Source organism: Anomaloglossus baeobatrachus, chromosome 1 (assembly GCF_048569485.1).
Source record: "Anomaloglossus baeobatrachus isolate aAnoBae1 chromosome 1, aAnoBae1.hap1, whole genome shotgun sequence".
NCBI lineage: Eukaryota > Metazoa > Chordata > Amphibia > Anura > Aromobatidae > Anomaloglossus > Anomaloglossus baeobatrachus.
In genome coordinates, this window is record NC_134353.1 from 944792874 (window position 1) to 944814936 (window position 22063).

General features: G+C 45.4%; 1 protein-coding gene across 1 annotated transcript in view; it reads right to left on the reverse strand.

The window, feature by feature from the left end:
• Positions 1–370: 370 nt before the first annotated feature.
• The window catches only part of TTC33 (tetratricopeptide repeat domain 33), a 163148-nt gene continuing 141455 nt past the window's right edge, over positions 371–22063 (reverse strand). Inside the window, exon 5 of the mRNA XM_075328794.1 lies at positions 371–7245. Coding sequence (XP_075184909.1) covers positions 6889–7245 — 357 coding nt within the window. The 3' untranslated portion in view covers positions 371–6888. The remainder of the gene's footprint in view (positions 7246–22063) is intronic.

The window sequence follows — 22063 nt, forward strand, 5'->3', positions numbered from 1 at the left end:
GCTTTGCGCTGAGGTGACCCGTAGCAAGAGCGTCAGATCTGCTGTCTGTGATCTCTTCTCCTATTCCGTGGGTTCCACCTGCCTTCATATATTCTTCCCAGACTCATATTTCCAGAGCCTCTCTCACATATTTCTTGTGAAGATGTTGGTGTCAGGCAGCGATTTTCTTATGCTCGGCTTCTTCTCTAGGGCACTCCACGGCAATGCAGACAGGAAAGTAAGATAGCTAAGCAGTTTGGGTGCAGCAAATGGCAGCTTTGAAGTTCTTGTTAGTCAGGAATATAATTCCATCAAATTAAAAGTTTCTACAAAAAATTAATTGCTGGAAATTTTTTGAAGAAAAAAAAAAAAAAGACGGACAGGTGCACCATAGAATGAAAAGCTCAGCAGTTTATTGGATGATAAAATAACAATTTATCTATTCCCCTCCTGCTGTTAATGATACTGTTATTGACCGGGATGATCCTTAGCAGCTGTCAGGCGATGGGGGTGTGAGATTTTACTGTCGCAGGGGAATGCTCAATGTTCATCTGCCTGTAATTGTGAAATCCCGCCAGCTGCAGAGTCTCGTGATCTGCAACATGTGGCTTCCCAGCAGCTGCGAAAATACAGTCCCAGCAAGCCGGGAAAGCGGTAGCCCCAAGCTGCAGAACACGGACATCGTCCTGTTATGTGCAAACGTTGCATGTAAGGATTATTTCTGATTGCATTACTGCTATAAAGACTTATAGTTCTAAAATTGCATGAGCCCAACCACCACGACAAGGCAAACCCATACAGATGGGACCCTAAAGGGAAACAAACCCCTCTGCTGTGTATGAGCCTAGAAAATGAACTCGAAGAAGGAGGGGATTAGTCCGGGGGCTGTCGCATCTTTCGTGTAAGGATTATTTCTGATTGCATTACTGGTATAAAGACTATAGTGATAAAATTGCATGAGCCCATCCACCACGACAAGGCAAACCCATATAGTGAGAACCTAAGGAAAACAGACCTCTCTGCTGGGTATGAGCCTGGAAAATGAATTTGGGGTGAGTAGGGGATTATTCCGGGGGCCGTCGCATCTTTTGTGTAAGGATTCATACTAATATAAAGAGTAAAGTTCTAAACAGGGACATTTAGATGAAATTGCATGAGCCCATCCACCACGACAAGGCAAACCCATACAGATGGGACCCTAAGGGAAACAAACCCCTCTGTTGGGTATGAGCCTAGAAAATGAACTCAAAGAAGGAGGGGAGTAGTCCGGGGGCTGTCACATCTTTCGTGTAAGGATTATTTCTGAATGCATTACTGCTATATAGACTATAATAATTCCATGAGACCATCCACCACAACAAGGCAAACCCATATAGTGATGATCTAAGGAAAACAGACCTCTCTGCTGGGTATCAGCCTGGAAAATGAATTTGGGGTGAGTAGGGGATTAATCTGGGGGCCATCACATCTTTTGTGTAAGGATTAATACTGCTATAAACACTAATGTTGTAATCAGGGGCATTTAGATGAAATGGCATGAGCCCATCCACCACAACAAGGCATACCCATACAGATGGTACCCTAAACGAAACAGACCCCTCTGTTGGGTATGAGCCTGGAAAATGAACTTGACAAAGGAGGGGATTAGTCCAGGGGCTGTCGCATCTTTCGTGTAAGGATTATTTCTGATTGCATTACTGCTATATAGACTATAGTAATAAAATTGCATGAGACCATCCACCACAACAAGGCAAACCCATAAAGAGATACCCTAAGGAAAATAGAGCTCACTACTGGGTATCAGCCTGGAAAATGCATTTGGGGTGCGTAGGGGATTATTCCGGGAGCTGTCACATGTTTTGTGTAAGGATTATTTCTGATTGCATTAATGCTATAAAGACTATATAGTGATAAAATTGCATGAGCCCATCCACCACAACAAGGCAAACCCATATAGTGATAATCTAAGGAAACCAGACCTCTCTGCTGGGTACCAGCCTGGAAAATGAATTTGGGGTGAGTAGGGGATTATTCCGGGGGCTGTCGTATCTTTCGTGTAAGGATTAATACTGCTATAAAGACTAATGTTGTAAATGGGGGCATTTAGATGAAATTGCACGAGCCCATAGACCACGACAAGGCAAACCCATATAGATGGTACCCTAAACAAAACAGATCCATCTGTGGGGTATGAGCCTAGAAAATGAAGTCGGGGTAGGTAGGGGATTATTCCGAGGCTGTCGCATCTTCTGTATAAGGATTAATACTGCTATAAAGACTAAAGCTCTAAACGGGGCTATTTAGATGAAATTGCATGAGGCCATCCACCACGACAAGGCAAACCCATACAGATGGGACTGTAAGTGATACAGACCTGTCTGCTGGGTATGAGCCTGGAGAATGAACTCGGGGTAGGTAAGGGTTTATTCCGGAGGCTGTCGCATCTTTTGTGCAAGGAATAATACTGCTATAAAGACTAACGTTCTAAACGGGGCTATTTAGATGAAATTGCATGAGGCCATCCACCACGACAAGGCAAACCCATAAAGAGATACCCTAAGGAAAATAGAGCTCTCTACTGGGTATCAGCCTGGAAAATGCATTTGGGGTGCGTAGGGGATTATTCCGGGGGCTGTCACATGTTTTGTGTAAGCATTATTTCTGATTGCATTAATGCTATAAAGACTATAGTGATAAAATTGCATGAGCCCATCCAGCACGACAAGGCAAACCCAGATAGTGAAAACCTAAGGAAAACAGACCTCTCTACTGGGTATGAGCCTGGAAAATGAACTTGCCAAAGGAGGGGATTAGTCCGGGGGCTGTCACATCTTTCGTGTAAGGATTATTTCTGAATGCATTACTGCTATATAGACTATAGTAATAAAATTCCATGAGACCATACACCACAACAAGGCAAACCCATATAGTGATAATCTAAGGAAACCAGACCTCTCTGCTGGGTACCAGCCTGGAAAATGAATTTGGGGTGAGTAGGGGATTATTCCGGGGGCTGTCGTATCTTTCGTGTAAGGATTAATACTGCTATAAAGACTAATGTTTATAAATGGGGGCATTTAGATGAAATTGCACGAGCCCATAGACCACGACAAGGCGAACCCATACAGATGGGACCCTAAACTGACCACTCTTCTGGATATGAGCCTAGAAAGTGAACCCAGGGTAGGTAGGGCATTATTCCAGGGGCTGTCACATCTTTTGTGTAAGGATTTATACTGCTATAAAGACTAATGTTGTAAATGGGGGCATTTAGATGAAATGGCATGAGCCTATGAACCACAACAAGGCATACCCATACAGATGGGACGCTAAATGAAACAGACCCCTCTGCTGGGAACAGACCTAGAAAATGAACTCGGGGTAGGGATTATTCCGGGGGCTGTCGCATCTTTCATGTAAGGATTAATACTGCTATAAAGACTAAAGTTCTAAACAGGGGCATTTAGATGAAATTGCATGAGCCCATCCACCATGACAAGGCGAACCCATACAGATGGGACCCTAAATGATAGAATATAAAACTACTGCGCTAATAATTAGAATGGGAAAACAATGTTGAAGACTAGGTAAGGTGTGTAGTAAATAAAGTAAAACTAGTTAGAAAGTGTAATTTGCATTTGGGACTCTAAATGAAACAGACCATTCTGCTGGGTATAAGCCTAGAAAGTGAACCCAGGGTAGGTAGGGGATTAATCTGGGGCCATCACATCTTTTGTGCAAGGATTAATACTGCTATAAAGACTAATGCTATAAACAGGGGCATTTACATGAAATTGCATAAGCCCATCCACCACGACAAGGCAAACCCATACCGATGGTACCCTAAGTGAAACAGATATCTCTGTTGGGTAGGTAGGGGATTATTCCGAGGCTGTCGCATCTTTCGTGTAAGGATTAATACTGCGATAGAGACTAAAGTTCTGAACAGGAGCATTTAGATGAAATTACATGAGGCCATCCACCACGACAAGGCAAACCCATACAGATGGGACCGGAAGTGAAACAGACCTCTTTGCTGGGTATGAGCCTGGAAAATGAACTTGACAAAGGAGGGGATTAGTCCGGGGGCTGTCGCATCTTTTGTGTAAGGATTATTTCTGATTGCATTACTGCTATATAGACTAGTGATAAGATTGCATGAGCCCATCCACCACGACAAGGCGAACCCATACAGTGAGACCTAAAGGCAAACAGACCTCTCTGCTAAGCATCAGCCTGGAAAATGAATTTGGGGTGAGTAGGGGATTATTCCGGGGACTGTCGCACCTTTCGCGTTTGCAGTCACAGCAGCAGATTTGCGTCGGCAGTATTTGATCTGATCCCTTTGGATTAGTTTTCTATCTTTGAGAGATTTTAGGAGTGGAAACCTCACAATATATTTCATATACAATAATAAAGTTTATTTTGTGTTTTGCATTATTAGTTAATATCTCTATAAGAAGCAACATAGTATTCAACGTATACATGAATATAATGGAGGAGAAGACTTCGGAAATAAAGCCCGAAAGAACCCGGGAAGTTCTCTTCACAGCTAGAAATTGCCAGAGGCTTTCCTTTCAAGGAGAACTTTCGTCTTAAAGGGTTTTTCCATGCACAAAAATCATATTCCAATAGACGTAACATCAAAAAAGCGGAACACTTTATAAATGACGGTTTATTCCGAGCTCCACCATGGGAAGTTCTGAAGTTTCTGGATCTATTGTTCCGAAGAACAAACTGCCCCGTCTTGTATCGGTCATATTCAGATCTTCCTTGTAACGCAATCTCCTCCTAAGCGGCATCACTGGTGTGCAGCAGGGAATGCTGGGATTTGTAGTTTTCTGGGCACTCAGCTTCAATATCATCCCAGAAAAGGAAGTTGAACTTGTTTTCTCATAGAGAAGCCGACAGAAGATGTGGAAGAAAAGATGGATCAGGGGTGCTGGATTTCAACAGCTGACTCTTTAGTTCCCAAAAAATAACCCATTGCCAGGAGGTGTCTGTTCCCCTCTCCTGAGCGAAAATACATGCACGCTCAGCCGTCCTGAGCGTGCATGTGTATGAAGAAATCGGGTTATCTGATGAAGGTACTTCAAGAGATAAAGTCCCATTCGGAGCATTACAGATGGCTGCACTTGACCTTCTAGCGACTTAATGAAGTCAATGAAGGTTATGAAAAACTAAAATAATAAGGTAAAGAGCAAATCTGCAAAAATGTGAATAATTTGTCCAGGGAATTTGTTTTATACTGACTTTATAAGATGCAAATTGAATGCGCCTCAGTATGCTCTGTGGTCTTAATACTTACTCAACCCTTCATTTTCTTCCCACAGTTCCCAGCTGGTCCTCACAGATCCAGTCTGCAGTAACAGCAGGTCTTTGTTCTTTTTCACAGGTCCTGTCTGATCATCGTCGCCTCCATAGCTTGTAACAGAATGATATTGGGAGGCCTACTCAACACTAGAGGAGCCGAAGACCAGACGGGATCTGTGAAGAAGACTGAAGACTACATGGGACCTGTGTAGAAAGCTGAAGGCCGTACGGGACTTGTGTAGAAAAACTGAGGATAGGACGGGACCTGAGCAGAAATCTGAAGACCACATTGGACCTGTGTAAAAGACTGAAGACAGGATGGGACCTGTGTAGAAAGCTGAAGACAGGATGGGACCTGTGTAGAAAGCTGAAGACAGGATGGGACCTGTGTAGAAAGCTGAAGACAGGATGGGACCTGTGTAGAAAGCTAAAGACCGGATGGGACATGTGTAGAAAGCTGAAGACCACATTGGACCTGTGTAGAAAGCTGAAGATCAGATTGGACTTCTGTAGAAAGCTGAAGATCGGATGGGACCTGTGTAGAAAGCTGAAAACTGGACGGGATCTGTATAGAAAGCTACAGACCGGATGGGACCTGTGTAGAAACTTACAGACTGGATGTAACCTGTGTAGAAGACTGAAGACCGGACAGGACCAGTGTTAAAGACTAAAAACGTGATGGGACCTGTGTAGAAGAGTGAAGTCGGGATGGGACCTGTGTAGAAAGCTGAAGACCAGATTGGACCTGTGTAGAAAGCTGAAGATGGGATCTGTATAGAAAGCTAAAGACTGGATGGGACCTGTGTAGAAAGCTGAAGATCGGACGGGATATATATAGAAAGCTAAAGACTGGATGGGACCTGTGTAGAAAGCTACAGACCGGATGGGACTTCTGTAGAAGACTGAAGACTAGATGGGACCAGTGTAGAAAGCTAAAGACCAGATAGGACCTGTGTAGAAAGCTAAAGACCAGATAGGACCTGTGTAGAAAGCTAAAGACCAGATAGGACCTGTGTAGAAAGCTAAAGACCGGACAAGACCAGTGTTAAAGACTGAAGACGGGATGGGACCTGTGTAGAAGACTGAAGACGGGATGGGACCTGTGTAGAGGACCAAAGACCTGCTGTGACCGTGGACTGGGACTGTGAGAAGCAGCATAATACTACGTGGATTTTTTTGTCAATTTTAATTCCTTCCCAGCCTTTGACATCGGGATTGTACGGCCAATAATTTGCTCAATTCCCTCAAAGCTGATCACCAAAAAAATGTCCATCTCTCCAATAAAGACATCGACATCCAGGATCGCACCAATTCTATCTTCTTAAATGTATAAACGACTTATTAGAAAATACTAAATGTCAGCACTTTTATAGAGGGGAGTCTTCTGTGGCTATAACCGTGGCAAAGGACGAATCTTACGATCACATACGAATCCTCATTCCACAAAGTGATATCTCTGAGTACAAAAATATCTTTTAGACACTTTTTCCTTTTAAAGCCTCATCCAGAACGACTGGTGAATGTCACAGATGGGGAAAAAACAAAAACACACCAAAACGTATCACGGATGACAAAAACACACACCCAGTCATCCAATCATCGAGCCTTGCTAAATACTATTGGGTCAGCAGAGGTGGAGGCGTTGTCTTCTGATGGTTCCTCGTTTGTCACCTTTCCTGATGAAGAAACTACAATGGATTTACTACCGGCGGCAGCCACCTTGTGTATCCGCGACAAAGCATCACAGGCCGCCACCACCTCGTCACTCTCAAAATCATAGTCTGGGATTGACGTCTGCTCAATACTGAAATCTTTCCGATTTGTCTCCGTGGCTTCTGTGGCTTCAGCTTCTTTCTTCTGTTGGAGAAGCTTTCGAGCCCAGTTCAGATCTTCCTCCCACAGCTCCATGTTGGAAGGACAGATGTGGATCCCAATCTGGAAGCTTCGAATGGCCTGTGGATGACAGGAAACAAACCTGACTATTACTGTGGTTTCATTACAATCACTCACATCTGATAATCACTCGTACTTTCGGTTTTCTGTTCCGTGATAAGAAGAGGAAACCAAAAGTAACATTAGTATTGGCTCCAAACATGATGGACACCAACAGCCCCATGGAACCAACTTACTACGAGGTCCATCATGGTGTCCTTCAAACATGTTGAGTTATTTTTTTTTTTTACGAAGTGTCATCTATGACTAAAGACGTACAACTTTGCATCGGTTGTGTCCGGCTCAGGCTGACCTAAATGGAAACCCAGCCTTACTCTACTCCGCTTACCAGCGATTCTACCGAATTTAGGCAATCAAGAGAGGACAGAGAAAGAAGGGTAATCCATGCCTGATTGATAAGACTACACCACTTTTGTTTGTAGTAGAGAAACATACTGTATTTTTCGGACTATAAGACGCACTTTTACTCCCAAAAATTTGGGAGAAAAATGAGGGGTGCATCTTAAATTCCGAATGTAGATTACCGGGGGGTTGGAGAGGGGTCACAGGAGGCCCCAGTGCCTCACAGGAGGCCCCCCGACACAGTGCAGCGCACGCAGCAGCGAGCATCTGGGCCCCCCTCTGCACCACTGCATCATCACCGTACTCAAGCACTGCTCTTGCCTCCTGTGACCCCCGCTCCCCCACCGCTGCCGCCCCCCTCACCGGTAAGACATCACCGAATTATAAAATGGACCTATATATATTTATATATATACTTTTTTCTCTAAATTTGGGGCGAGTCTTATAATCCGGTGCGTCTTATAAAACGCATACCCACAAGAAAACTTTTATCCAGGTTGCTCCATTTTTTCAACTCATTCTCGAAAAAGTTGCAAAAAGAGGACGCAGATTTCAATCCTTGACTAATGAGGGATTTCGCATTTGCACCCCCACCAGACAGCGACAGCTCTTAATGAGGACACATCTTTAATGCACCATGGGTCGGTTTTAATATTCATAGGAAGAAGACAAAATACGTCTCAAATATGCTGCTATGTCAAACTGTAGATAAGAACCTGTCATGACTGCGTAGGTGTCGTCACAATGCCGGACACAGCAATGCAGAGCTGGTAATGAACGCGACCGGCAAACACTGTCGTCATGTCCGCGGCCAGGTGACATCTGCAGAACAATGCTTGGCGGCAGTGGTTTATTGTCCCCGCGGTTTGGAGAAGTAGAGAGCGCCCGTGTCTGACAAGTCACAAAACGACTAAGCAAACACCTAATGAAGCAGTTTGCCTAGGAGCCGGGCAAGATGAGTGACAAAGACATGAAAACCTGGCATAGCCAAGAGCGAGCAACAACCGCAGCTTCCTACCAGGGAGATTTTACAACTTTCTGTCCACAGGCAAAGCAAAATCATTCCCCTCGGTCCCTGCACAAAAGGGAATCAGAATTTTTGGAACTTCGGCACAAACCTTTTAGAAACAACTGCCCTTACATCATCTGCCCTTAGGCACAAAACAGAAGAAGACCCTTGGGCCCCAGTGTAAGATTTGTACTAAGACCGTCACGGGGTCCTTTTCTGATATCACACAATCAAGAGAGCGAGAAATGAGTGAAAAATCCAAAGCATATTGTCCATCAAATAATCCACCACACAAAGGGTAAAATAGTCCAGTAATGGCATAAATGTCCCGATGAGGAGTCACAATCCTCCAGCAGTCCTTTTCCAGGCAAATGGGGGTTTCTCAACGGCTCTCTGGGGTGCTGCCTGTAGCCGCAGCTTCTCCCCTCTGAGGATCAATCTTCTTCCTTATCTCTTGAAGTTCTCCAACAGACTGACCAATCTCCCAGGTAAACAGAGAGTTTAGGTGGATCCCAGGCCTCCCTCCCCCAGACTTAGGAACAAAAGCCCGGCAGGGGGTGATTAACCTAACCTAACAGGACAATGTACACAGAAAGGACAGAGGACCACGCCCCAAAATACGAACCCACACAAAACCACACACAACCCTCAATATCCCACCATCACAGACCCCAATCACAAAGTGCTGTCTTCCACCAGAGTTGGGGAACAACCGCTGTCTCTGATGCCCTTCGCCGCAACCCTGGTATACGATTGTCTCCGGCATTTACAGAGGAGCACCTGCCGGATGGGACACCTCAGCAAATGTGCCCATGCAAACCAGGTGATCGAGCCTTGGGCATACAGCCATCTCTCCCAGTTCCTCCATGCACACTCATTCTCAGCTTTAACTGCTTTCTCGGTTGGGCGCCCTATATACATCAGATGCTAAATGATCAGGTGACATCGGCTAACCTCAAGGAGTATGGAGACCATTAGCCCCATTATCCACAGTGAGCGTATGACAGCTGCCTGGTGATGATTAGCTTTTTCTCCATGGTTTTTTGCTTATACACAGAAACCAATCTGGGAACTCCAGTGTAAATTAAAGGGCAAGAGATGGATACCATTCACCATTGGGCAGGTCAAAATACTCTATAAGGTCATATTAAAGCAAAAATGAGGTAAGAATGTCCTGAAATACTGATCAATATATTACCAAATATCGGTTTTAAGAAATTAACAGAAAGTGTCATTACACCCAGTTATCCTCTGATAGGATCAGGTCAGCAGGCTTTTCCACACCTCCTCTCTCTCTGCTAGGATCAGTTTAAAGAGGTTCCTAACACCTCCTCCCCCAATCAAATTGGTCCGAAAAGCTTCTCTACGCCGCCTTCCTCTCCGATAGGATTCATTCTAACAGCTTCTCCTTGCCCTGCATCTCAATGTCCCCTCTCCTTCGAGTGCGATAAATTTGATCATCTTCTCCATGCTCCCTTCCAGTAGGATCAGTTTGGCCATCTTCTCCATGCACCCTTCCCCAACGGTAAGATCGAATCAACTTCTCCATGCGCCTTTCTTCCTGTAGGATCAGACCGATCATCTTTTCCATGCCCCTTTTTCTTCCAGTATGATAAATTCGATCATCTTGTCCATGACCACTTCTACTAAAGTACGATGAATTTGATCATCTTCTCCGTGTCCCATTCTCCTCCAGTAGAAAAATTTGACCATCTTCTCCATGTCCCCTTTCCCTCCAGTACGAAAAATTCAATGATCTTCTCAATGTCTCCTTTTCTTCCAGTACAATTAATTTGATCATCTTCTCAATGTCTCCTTTTCTTCCAGTACGAAAAATATGATGAACTTCTCCGTGTCCCCTTTCTTTCCAGTATGATTAATTTGACCATCTTCTCCGTGTCCCCTTCACCTCCAGTACAATTTATTCGATCATCTTCTCAATGTCTCCTTTTCTTCCAGCATGATGAATTTGATCATCTTCTTCATGACCCCTTTTCTTCAAGTAGAAAAATTTGATCATCTTCTCCGTGTCCCCCTTTCTTCCAGTACGATGAATTTGATCATCTTCTCCATGACCCCTTCACCTCCAGTACGATGAAGTCGATCATCTTCTCCATGTCTACTTTCCTTCCAATACGATGAATTTGATCATCTTCTCCGTGTCCCCTTTCACTCCAGTACGAAAAATTCGATGATCTTCTCAGTGTCCCCTTTCTTTACAGGATGTTTAATTTGATCATCTTCTCCATGACCCCTTCTCCTCCAGTACGAAAAATTTGATCTTCTCCGTGTCCACTTCCCCTCCAGTACAATGAATTTGATCATCTTCTCCGTGTCCCCTTCCCCTCCAGTACGATGAATTTGCTCATCTTCTCCGTGTCCCCTTCCCCTCCAGTACGATGAATTTGCTCATCTTCTCCGTGTCCCCTTCCCCTCCAGTACGATGAATTTGATCATCTTCTTAGTGTCCCCTTCCCCTCCAGTACGATGAATTTGATCATCTTCTCAGAGTCCCCTTGTACTCCAGTGCAATTAATTTTATTATCTTCTCTGTGTCCCCTTCCCCTCCAGTACGAAAAATTTGATCATCTTCTCCGTGTTCCCTTCTCCTCCAGTACAATTAATTTGATCATCTTCTCTATGTCCTCTTCTCCTCCAGTAAGAAAAATTTGATCATCTTCTCCATGTCCCCTTCCCCTCCAGTATGATGAATTTGATCATCTTCTCCATGACCCCTTCTCCTACAGTATGATAAATTCAAATCATCTTCTTGTGTCCCCTTCCCCTCCAATACGATGAATTCGAGCAGCTTCTCCATGCATCCTTGCGCCCTGCAGCAGTTCGATTAGCTTCTCTAGTCCCTTCCCATCCAGTAGGATCAGTTCGATCATCTTCTCCATGACCCCTTCCCCTCCAGTACGATGAATTCGATCATCTTCTCCATGACCCCTTCCCCTCCATTACGATGAATTCGATCATCTTCTCCATGACCCCTTCCCCTCCAGTACGATGAATTCAATCATCTTCTCCGTGTCCCCTTCCCCTCCAGTAATATCAGTTCAATCTGAAGAACAGAGTCCATGTTACGGCGTAAGCAGCTCACCACAAATTGAAGTATGACTGTATTATGTTTGTGACTGAATAACAGTCGTGCCTAAAATGTAAAAACAGAAAAACCTCCCCTTATAGGAGCCGATCTAAGGTGTACCTACACGGGGCTGGTAGCGCTCAGCAACTGAAAGCCACAAATGTGGATTCATGAACTTCTGAATCATAAATAATCTTCATAATGTAATTAGAAAACCTTGTACAGATCAGCATCATCCAATAAAATGCAGGTAGGACCGCCGCCCTCACCGGCACACACAGGGCTGGTCCTCCTACAACCACTCCTGTCATATCTGCTCTACAGGAGGCGGCGCTGCTCCTGAGAGATCGTCTTATGTTTTCTTGGCAAAGGATGAATTACACATCTCCTCCTGGTGCGCGGAATATCCCACGCTTATATCTGGGAAACGTCAGGAAAGAAGAGAAATTACAGTGAAGATCTTCTGATCCTGAGATCCTACGGCTCTGATCCGTACACTATATATTATATGCATCTAGATATTTGGGATTCCTGAAGTTATATATTTTGTAATGTTTAACTCGGATTACTAGAAGACCCTAAATGTGAATTTACAGAAGGCGAATGTTGGACGGGGAGCAGCATTTCTGATAAAGGCTCAAAATCTGATCAAAGATAAAAATCCTGCTGTCTGCCACCACCTCTAGGGGGAGCACCAGAGCTTATTATGTGAGTATGCAGCAGGCTCCGGGGCTCCCCCTAGAGGTGACTGAATTGTAACTAGAGGGCTGTGCAGGAGTGCAAAACAGAACTCCGACCACCGATATTAAAAAATGTTTCTAATTCTGTACAGATCCCTTTTTTATTTAAAGCAAAAACTGAAAAATAAAAATCTATTCAAAATTTTGAATTGTACTCCAGAGCTGCACTCACTATTCTCCTGGTGCAGTCACTGCGTACAAACATTGCATTACTGATCCTGAGATACCTCCTGTATTATAATCCAGAGCTGCACTCACCATTCTGCTGGTGCAGTCACTGTGTACATACAGTGCCTACAAGTAGTCTTCAACCCCCTGCAGATTTAGCAGGTTTACACATTCGGAATAACTTGGCATTGTGACATTTGGACTGTAGATCAGCCTGGAAGTGTGAAATGCAGCAAAAAAGAATGTTATTTCTTTTTTCTTTTTTTTTTTTAAAATTGTGAAAAGTTTATTCAGAGGTCATTTATTATTCAACCCCTCAAACCACCAGAATTCTGTTTGGTTCCCCTAAAGTATTAAGAAGTATTTCAGGCACAAAGAACAATGAGCTTCACATGTTTGGATTAATTATCTCTTTTTCCAGCCTTTTCTGACTAATTAAGACCCTCCCCAAACTTGTGAACAGCACTCATACATGGTCAACATGGGAAAGACAAAGGAGCATTCCAAGGCCATCAGAGACAAGATCGTGGAGGGTCACAAGGCTGGCAAGGGGTACAAAACCCTTTCCAAGGAGTTGGGCCTACCTGTCTCCACTGTTGGGAGCATCATCCGGAAGTGGAAGGCTTATGGAACTACTGTTAGCCTTCCACGGCCTGGACAGCCTTTGAAAGTTTCCACCCGTGCCAAGGCCAGGCTTGTCCGAAGAGTCAAGGCTAACCCAAGGACAACAAGGAAGGAGCTCCGGGAAGATCTGATGGCAGTGGGGACATTGGTTTCAGTCAATACCATAAGTAACGTACTCCACCGCAATGGTCTCCGTTTCAGACGAGCCCGTAAGGTACCTTTACTTTCAAAGCGTCATGTCAAGGCTCGTCTACAGTTTGCTCATGATCACTTGGAGGACTCTGAGACAGACTGGTTCAAGGTTCTCTGGTCTGATGAGACCAAGATCGAGATCTTTGGTGCCAACCACACACGTGACGTTTGGAGACTGGATGGCACTGCATACGACCCCAAGAATACCATCCCTACAGTCAAGCATGGTGGTGGCAGCATCATGCTGTGGGGCTGTTTCTCAGCCAAGGGGCCTGGCCATCTGGTCCGCATCCATGGGAAGATGGATAGCACGGCCTACCTGGAGATTTTGGCCAAGAACCTCCGCTCCTCCATCAAGGATCTTAAGATGGGTCGTCATTTCATCTTCCAACAAGACAACGACCCAAAGCACACAGCCAAGAAAACCAAGGCCTGGTTCAAGAGGGAAAAAATCAAGGTGTTGCAGTGGCCTAGTCAGTCTCCTGACCTTAACCCAATTGAAAACTTGTGGAAGGAGCTCAAGATTAAAGTCCACATGAGACACCCAAAGAACCTAGATAACTTGGAGAAGATCTGCATGGAGGAGTGGGCCAAGATAACTCCAGAGACCTGTGCCGGCCTGATCAGGTCTTATAAAAGACGATTATTAGCTGTAATTGCAAACAAGGGTTATTCCACAAAATATTAAACCTAGGGGTTGAATAATAATTGACCCACACTTTTATGTTGAAAATTTATTAAAATGTAACTGAGCAACATAACTTGTTGGTTTGTAAGATTTATGCATCTGTTAATAAATCCTGCTCTTGTTTGAAGTTTGCAGGCTCTAACTTATTTGCATCTTATCAAACCTGCTAAATCTGCAGGGGGTTGAATGCTACTTGTAGGCACTGTATATTACATTACTGATCCTGTACTGATCCTGAGTTACCTCCTGTATTATACTCCAGAGCTGCACTCACTATTCTGCTGGTGGAGTCAGTGTACATACATTAGTTTACTTATTCTGTAGTATACTCCAGAGCTGCACTCCCTGTTCTGCTCGCCAGCTTTTGTCCATTCCAGCACATATACTACCTCTGTTATCCTCTTTCATTATCTGTTATGCGAGCTCTCAGCGTTCACAGTTGCACTCTCTTCTCTTCCCATTGCGGTCGGATCACTTAAACCTGCCTGGAAGAGCGACTGTTCATTGTAGGAACCTCAGAAGCTTCTGGGAAGCGGCGGTGTGGAGCTGGTGTGCGCGGCGTCCTGCTGAGTGGCTGCAGGACTACAACATCTCCACTAAGTGCTCCCACTGGGAGAAGCGCCAGGAGGCATTAACAGGTCAAATAATACAGTGTGTAAACGCGGCAGGACGCGGAGTCTTCATAGTCTTCTTTTGTTTCCGAAACAAAGCAATAAGCCGAAATATCAAATAAAGATGAGACGATAATACAGTGCGTTAACCCTTCACTCACTAGGCAACAATAAAGAGCTTTCTCTCTACATATACAGCGCCTGAGAAAGAAAATGTCACCCTGGCTTATTACAATTGTATCCAGTGTAGACAACGCTCTGTGAGCTAAACACCCCGGACTCCAGACTGATACATTGTATCTAGTGCATGCAATGCTCTGTGAGCTAAACACCCCAGACTCCAGACTGATACATTGTATCCAGTGCAGACAATGCTCTGTGAGCTAAACACCCCGGACTCCAGACTGATACATTGTATCCAGTGCAGACAACGCTCTGTGAGCTCAACATCCCGGACTCCAGACTGATACATTGTATCCAGTGCAGACAACGCTCTGTGAGCTCAACACATCAGCATCAGCTGCACAGATCTCTCTGTTGGTTTACTACCCGTGGCGTAATTAGAGTCCGAAATTGGACCTGTGCCCCCTACTGCATGCTGCTTAGACGTATGGGCCCATTTTAGAATTCTAAAATCCTATAAAGACATATGTGTTACCCCCCCCCATCCATAATGTAATAATGTCCCCCATCATGTCCTAATGTCACCCATCCTGGGCCCCTTTCTGGTATAATGTCTTCCATCCTGAGCCCCTTATGGCAAAAATATACTCAATCCTATGCCCCTTCCTGTAATAATGTCTCCCATCCTGGTTCCTTCCAATAATAATATCCTCGATCTTGGGCTTTTTAGTTTTAATATCTAACATCATGGGCCCCTTCCTGTAATAACGTCTCCCATCCTAGCCACTACCCGATATAAAGTTCCTCATTTTGGCCCCATTCCTGTTATGATGTCCCCATGAGTTCTTTCCAGTAATAATGTCCACATCCTAGCCCCTTCTTGGTATAATGTGCCCCATCCTGGACCCCTTTCAGTTATGTCTACCATCCTGGGCCCCTTCCTGGTATAATGTCCCCCTTCCTGGTATAATGTCCCCCATCCTGTGTGCCTTCCTGGTATAATATCCTCCATCCTGGGCGCCTTTCTGGTATAATGTCCTCCTTCCTGGGTGCCTTCCTGGTATAATGTTCTCCATCCTTGGCCTACCCGATATAATGTTCCTCATTCTGGCCCCATTCCTGTTATGAAGTTCCCATCATGAGCCCTTTCCTGTAATAATGTCCACATCCTGGCCCCTTCTTGGTTTAATGTCCCCATCCTGTGCGCCTTCCTGGTATAATGTCCCCCATCCTGGACCCCTTTTAGTAATGTCTACCATCCTGGGCCCCTTCTTGGTATAATGTCCCCTATCTTGTGCAGCTTCCTGGTATAATGTCTCCCATCCTGGGTCCTTTCCTAGTCTAATATCCTACATCCAGGGCCCCTTCCAGTAATAATGGTCCCCATTCTGGCCTAATGTTCCTATCCAGTAATAATGTCCTCCATACTGGGTCCCTTCCTTGTATAGTGTCCTCTATCCTGAGCCCCTTCCTGGTATAATGTCTGCCTTCCTAGTATAATATCCCCCATCCTGTGCGCCTTCCTGGTATAATGTCCCCTATCCTGGGTCCTTTCCTAGCATAATGTCCTACATCCAGGGCCGCTTCTAGTAATAATGGTCCCCATTCTGGTGTAATGTTCAAATCCAGTAAAAATATCCTTCATCCTGGTTGCCTTCCTGGTATAATATCCCCCATTCTGGGCGCCTTCCTGGTATAATGTCCTCCATCCTGATATCCTTCCTGGTAAAATGTCCTCCTTCCTGGGAGCATTCCTGGTATAATGTCCTCCATTCTGGGCGCCTTCCTGGTATAATGTCCTACATCCTGGGCGCCTTCCTAGTATAATGTCCTCCATCCTGGGTGCCTTCCTGGTATAATGTCCTCCATCCTGGGTGCCTTCCCAGTATAATATTCTCCATCCTGGGTGCCTTCCCGGTATAATGTCCTACATCCTGGGCGCCTTCCTGGTATAATATCCTCGATCCTGGGCGCCTTCCCAGTATAATGTTCTCCATCCTGTGCACCTTCCTTGTATAATGTCCTCCATGCTGGGCGCCTTCCCAGTATAATATTCTCCATCCTGGGTGCCTTCCTGGTATAATGTCCTCCATCCTGGGCACCTTCCTGTTATAATGTCCTCCATCCTGTGCACCTTCCTGGTATAATGTCCTCCATCCTGGGTGCCTTCCCAGTATAATATTCTCCATCCTGGGTGCCTTCCCGGTATAATGTCCTACATCCTGTGCACCTTCCTGGTATAATGTCCTCCATGCTGGGCGCCTTCCCAGTATAATATTCTCCATCCTGGGTGCCTTCCTGGTATAATGTCCTCCATCCTGGGCACCTTCCTGGTATAATGTCCTCCATCCTGGGTGCCTTCCTGGTATAATGTCCTCCATCCTGTGCACCTTCCTGGTATAATGTCCTCCATCCTGTGCACCTTCCTGGTATAATGTCCTCCATCCTGTGCACCTTCCTGGTATAATGTCCTCCATCCTGGGTGCCTTCCTGGTATAATGTCCTCCATCCTGGGCACCTTCCTGGTATAATGTCCTCCATCCTGGGTGCCTTCCTGGTATAATGTCCTCCATCCTGGGCGCCTTCCTGGTATAATGTCCTCCATCCTGTGCACCTTCCTGGTATAATGTCCTCCATCCTGTGCACCTTCCTGGTATAATGTCCTCCATCCTGTGCACCTTCCTGGTATAATGTCCTCCATCCTGGGCCTACTCTATAGTAATTTTCCCCTTTCTGACGCTCTTCTCTAACACATTTAAAACCAAAATCTCAATTTTTAGCTACAATTACGGTAGAAAACTGCAATTCTTTTTGTAAAAATGCACGGACATGTGACCATCCGCATAGATTATCATAGGTAAGAGTGGTGTGCATAAAAAACCCACGTCTGAACGAGGCCTTAGTCTCGAGTGTTTTACAGATTGCTGCAGGTTTTTCCTGTATTTTACTTTGCTTGGTATCGCATAAAGATTTACATGTGAATGGATTGTATTACGTACAATGCAGATTTTAGTTAATCATTATAATGAATGTAGAGGGCTAGCTGACGGCACTCAGCCTTTATATACAGAACCATATTAAAAGGGAATCGGTTAGCAGGTTTTTCATGATGTCTTGCACACAGTCAAGACCAGCAGTGTCAGAGACAGCAAAACACCAAAACATCTCTGACCTCCACCATGTGTGACTGTAGGTGCTGTGATCTTTTCTTTGTGGGCCTCATTCTGTTTTTGGTAAACAGTAGGATGATACGCTTTACCAAAAAGCTCTCTCTTGGTCTCATCTGTCCACGAGATGCTTTCCCAGAAGGATTTTGGTTACTCACATATATATGGGCAAACTGCAGTCTAGCTTTCTTATGTCTCTGTAAACAGAGAACAGCAGCGCTCCTGGTATAGAGCTGATAACAGATGCTGGACAGATGAGTGGTGAGTTTGCACTCACCTGAGGTGGTTGTGCTGACAGGCACAATGCTGAGCCAAAGCAGGGATTATGTAGGTGCAGGAGCGGTCTCCTCTGTGCCTAAATCAGTGGACCTGCCACTGATGGAATGATTGTCCGGTCGTCGCAGGTGCCAGCCTCCAGGTACAGTGTGCTGGAGTAGTCCAAAGTCCTGCCGTGTCCTCAGTCCCCTGGCCAATTCTGCAGTAAACCACGTGTCTTCAGGGGGAATCAGTAGTGATGGACAAGGCTCATAGGGGTTCATCATGCTGCTGCACCATCCGCTCGCTTCCTGGGGAGTGATGAGTCACCAATGGCTGGATCAAAAAGTGTGCGGTGTCTGAGCGCTGTAGGCAGGGAACTCCTCGGGGAATGATGAACAATGGTTTATTCACAAGCACAACGCGTTAAACCATTGTTCATCATTCCCTACGGAGTTCACTGCCTGCAACGCTCAGACACCGCTCACTTTTTGATCCAGCCATTAGTGTTTCTTATGTCTGTGTCAGCAGTGTGGTCCCCCTGGGTCTCCTCCATAGCATTTCATTTCATTCAGATGTGGACGGATAGTCCGCCCTGACACTGATGCCCCCGAGTCTGCAGGACGGCATGGATTTCTGACTATCCACCATCTGGACCATCCTGTGTTACAACCTTTCATAATTTTTCTCTGTCATCCACATCCAGGGAGATTAGCTACAGTGCCATGGATTCTGTGGACAAAGGAACATCAAGATCTGTGGAGATGGACTTGTAACCCTAAGGGCGGCGTCACACTCTACGATCTATCGGGCGATATGTCGTCGGGGTCACGGATTCCGTGACGCACATCCGGCATCGTTAGAGATATCGTAGCGTGTGACACCTCTGAGCGACTGTGAACGAGCAAAAATACTCACCTTATCGTTGCTCGTTGACACGTCGTTCATTTTCATAATGTCGTCCCTCCTTCTGCGCGCCGGTTGTTCGTCGTTCCCGAGGCAGCACACATCGTTCCGTGTGACACCCCGGGAACGAAGAACACAGCTTACCTGCGTCTCGCCGGCAATGCGGAAGGAAGGAGGTGGGCGGGATGTTATGTCCCACTCATCTCCGCCCCTCCGCTTCGATTGGCCGGCCGCTGTGTGACGTTGCTGTGACGCCGAAAGTCCCTCCCCCTTCAGGAGAGGATGTTCACTGCCCACAGCGAGGTCGTTCGGGAGGTAAGTACGTGTGACGGGGATTAACGACTTTGTGCACCACGGGCAACAAATTGCCCGTGACGCACAAACGACGGGGGCGGGTGCGATCGCTCGATATATCGTCCCGTGTAACGCCGCCCTAAGAGTGTTGATATCTTTCATCAATTTTGGTTCTCCAGTCCTCAGACCGTTCTCTTCTCCTCTTTCTGTTCTCCATGCTTAGTGTGGCACACAATGCAAAAATTGAGTCAACTTCTCCCCTTTTTACCTGATTTCAGGTGTGATTTCCATATTGCCCACACCTGTTACTTGTCACAGGTGAGTCCAAACGAACATCAAATGCTTGATACAACAGTTGTTTACCCACAATTTTGGAAAGGTGCCAACAATTTTGTCATTGTCAGGCCCATTTTTTGGGGTTTTTGTATGAATTAGGTCCAATTTGCCTTATTCTCTCAGATATTTTTTGTGTTTTTCAAATATACACAATTTTTTTGGAACAATTTCATGGGTGCCAACACTTTCGGCCATGACTGTATTCCAAACAAAATGATCCCATCACCTTTACAGTGACAAAAATGGACAAAGAATGCGTCATAGGGGTAAGGTAGCGGTGTCCGCATTCGCCTTTGTAAAGATTCCTCTCTGCGGCTGCTGTAATGGTGGAAGTAGTCATGAATCAATACAGAAGGCGTGAAGAGCCTCATTTCCCAGCATGAGGTGCACGGAGAAGCATTTTGCTAATAGCTGGTGGTGGAAGCGCTAAACAATGGGAGATGAATAGACGCACGTTCCCATCTACAGCACTCATGCCGGGATTATTTACTAGTGATGTACGGTGCGCGGTATTATAGTCCTGCGCCATTATACGCTCCATATACCGATAGGGGGGTCATTACAAAAAATGCTGCCAAAAATACAGTCACTTGTTTTTTTTTTAGTCAATTCATATGACCGCTGCTTGCAGTCAGTGAATGGAAACGTTCTTGTCTTGCTCCATAGCCTGGAAACGTATGTAAGACTTCTTGCAATGTATCAGGGGGTTTTGTGCTTTGGTTGCAATTTGACTTCAATAACAAATAACAGGAGGAAGATCCTAAAAACGTGGCTGCTGTGAAGGAACATCTTCATACTTAAAAGGGGTTTTGAGAACCACTGCAGCCAATCACTGGTCTTACCATTCACACTCGCATGAGAAATTGGAGGTGAGAATCCAAATCTGGTGTATAAAGTCCCTTGATCCTACAGGTAACAAGTCCTGATGGTGGAGCACGACAATACACTAGAAAGTTGTCCTTTTGCACCAAAAAAAGGAATTAGATCCGCCCCCGAGGAGCCCCCAAACTTCTATGCACTCATTATATATAGTTTTTTTGGGCGTAACATGACTGTTTATTGCTGAGGATTCTTTTATCCGCATTTTCAGCTACCAGAGAAGAAAAATCACAAGAAAAAGTGAATGAGAATCTCAAGTTGTCCCCAAGCTCCAAGTGTGTAAGAAATTATGCAGAAATGCGTTGCGATTCTACAGTAGATTAGAACCAAACATCCTCGCTCCAGCCTTTTCTCAAGGTGATACACTGCAGGATCCGCACGGACGTCCATAAATCGCGTCACAGGACCTGGAATTAGTCGAAGTAACGTGGCCTCAGCCGTCAGTTGTATCCGGCCAGAAAGTATTACCAGGCAACCGAGCGAAAACAGAGCAACAAAGACGTTCAAGGTGCGATCTGATCATCTATGGCGGGAATAATATATAATCCTGCAGCAGAATTCATGGTTGTACATAGAGCGCGGTTACCAAGGTCTTGTTACAGGGTATGTGAAAAAATACTGCATTCGTTTTCCAGAATTTGGACATCATGACAGTGCCATTGACGAGGATGAGGAAATCCACCCGACCATTATAATAATAGGAGCTATGGAGACCTAAGATATTGGGTGGGTTCTAATCCTACATCCAGGACTGATCACATTCTCCACGACTGAACAATCACAAACGTTGGGTAACTTTCTGAAGTGTGAGTGCTCCTGGTGCCCACGGATCCTAAAAGCTGACAGAAATTGTAACCAGGCTGTTTTAAAAAGGTTTTCTCATCAATATTTTTGGGGTCCAAGTAACATGAAAATGAAAGGATTCCCGTCTGCACTTCACTTCCCAAGGATCTGCTGCTTCCTGCTCTTGTCTTGAGGCTCAGCCAATCCCTGACAAGTGACCCGCCTCAGCCTGTGATGCATTTCCTGTGTTTTGAGAGGGACTAGGAAGTACACAGCCAATCACTGACAAGTGACTCGCCTCAGCCTATGATGCATTTCCTGTCTGTTGAGAGGGACTAGGAAGTACACAGCCAATCACTGACAAGTGACTCGCCTCAGCCTGTGATGTGCTTCCTATGTGTTGAGAAGTGTAACGACCTGGACTAGTCAGGTCGTCACAGGGTTCTGCACAATCTTTCTCTCCTCGTGCAGGGCTCAACCCCCCATGGTTCTGGGAACCTAACCTGCAGTACTGCCTCCACCAGCATTCACAAATCCTAGATACACCTTGCACCACACCCTGTCAGGCACACCAGTGGGCTGCTTAAGCTGGAATAGGGCCGCCCACCTAGGG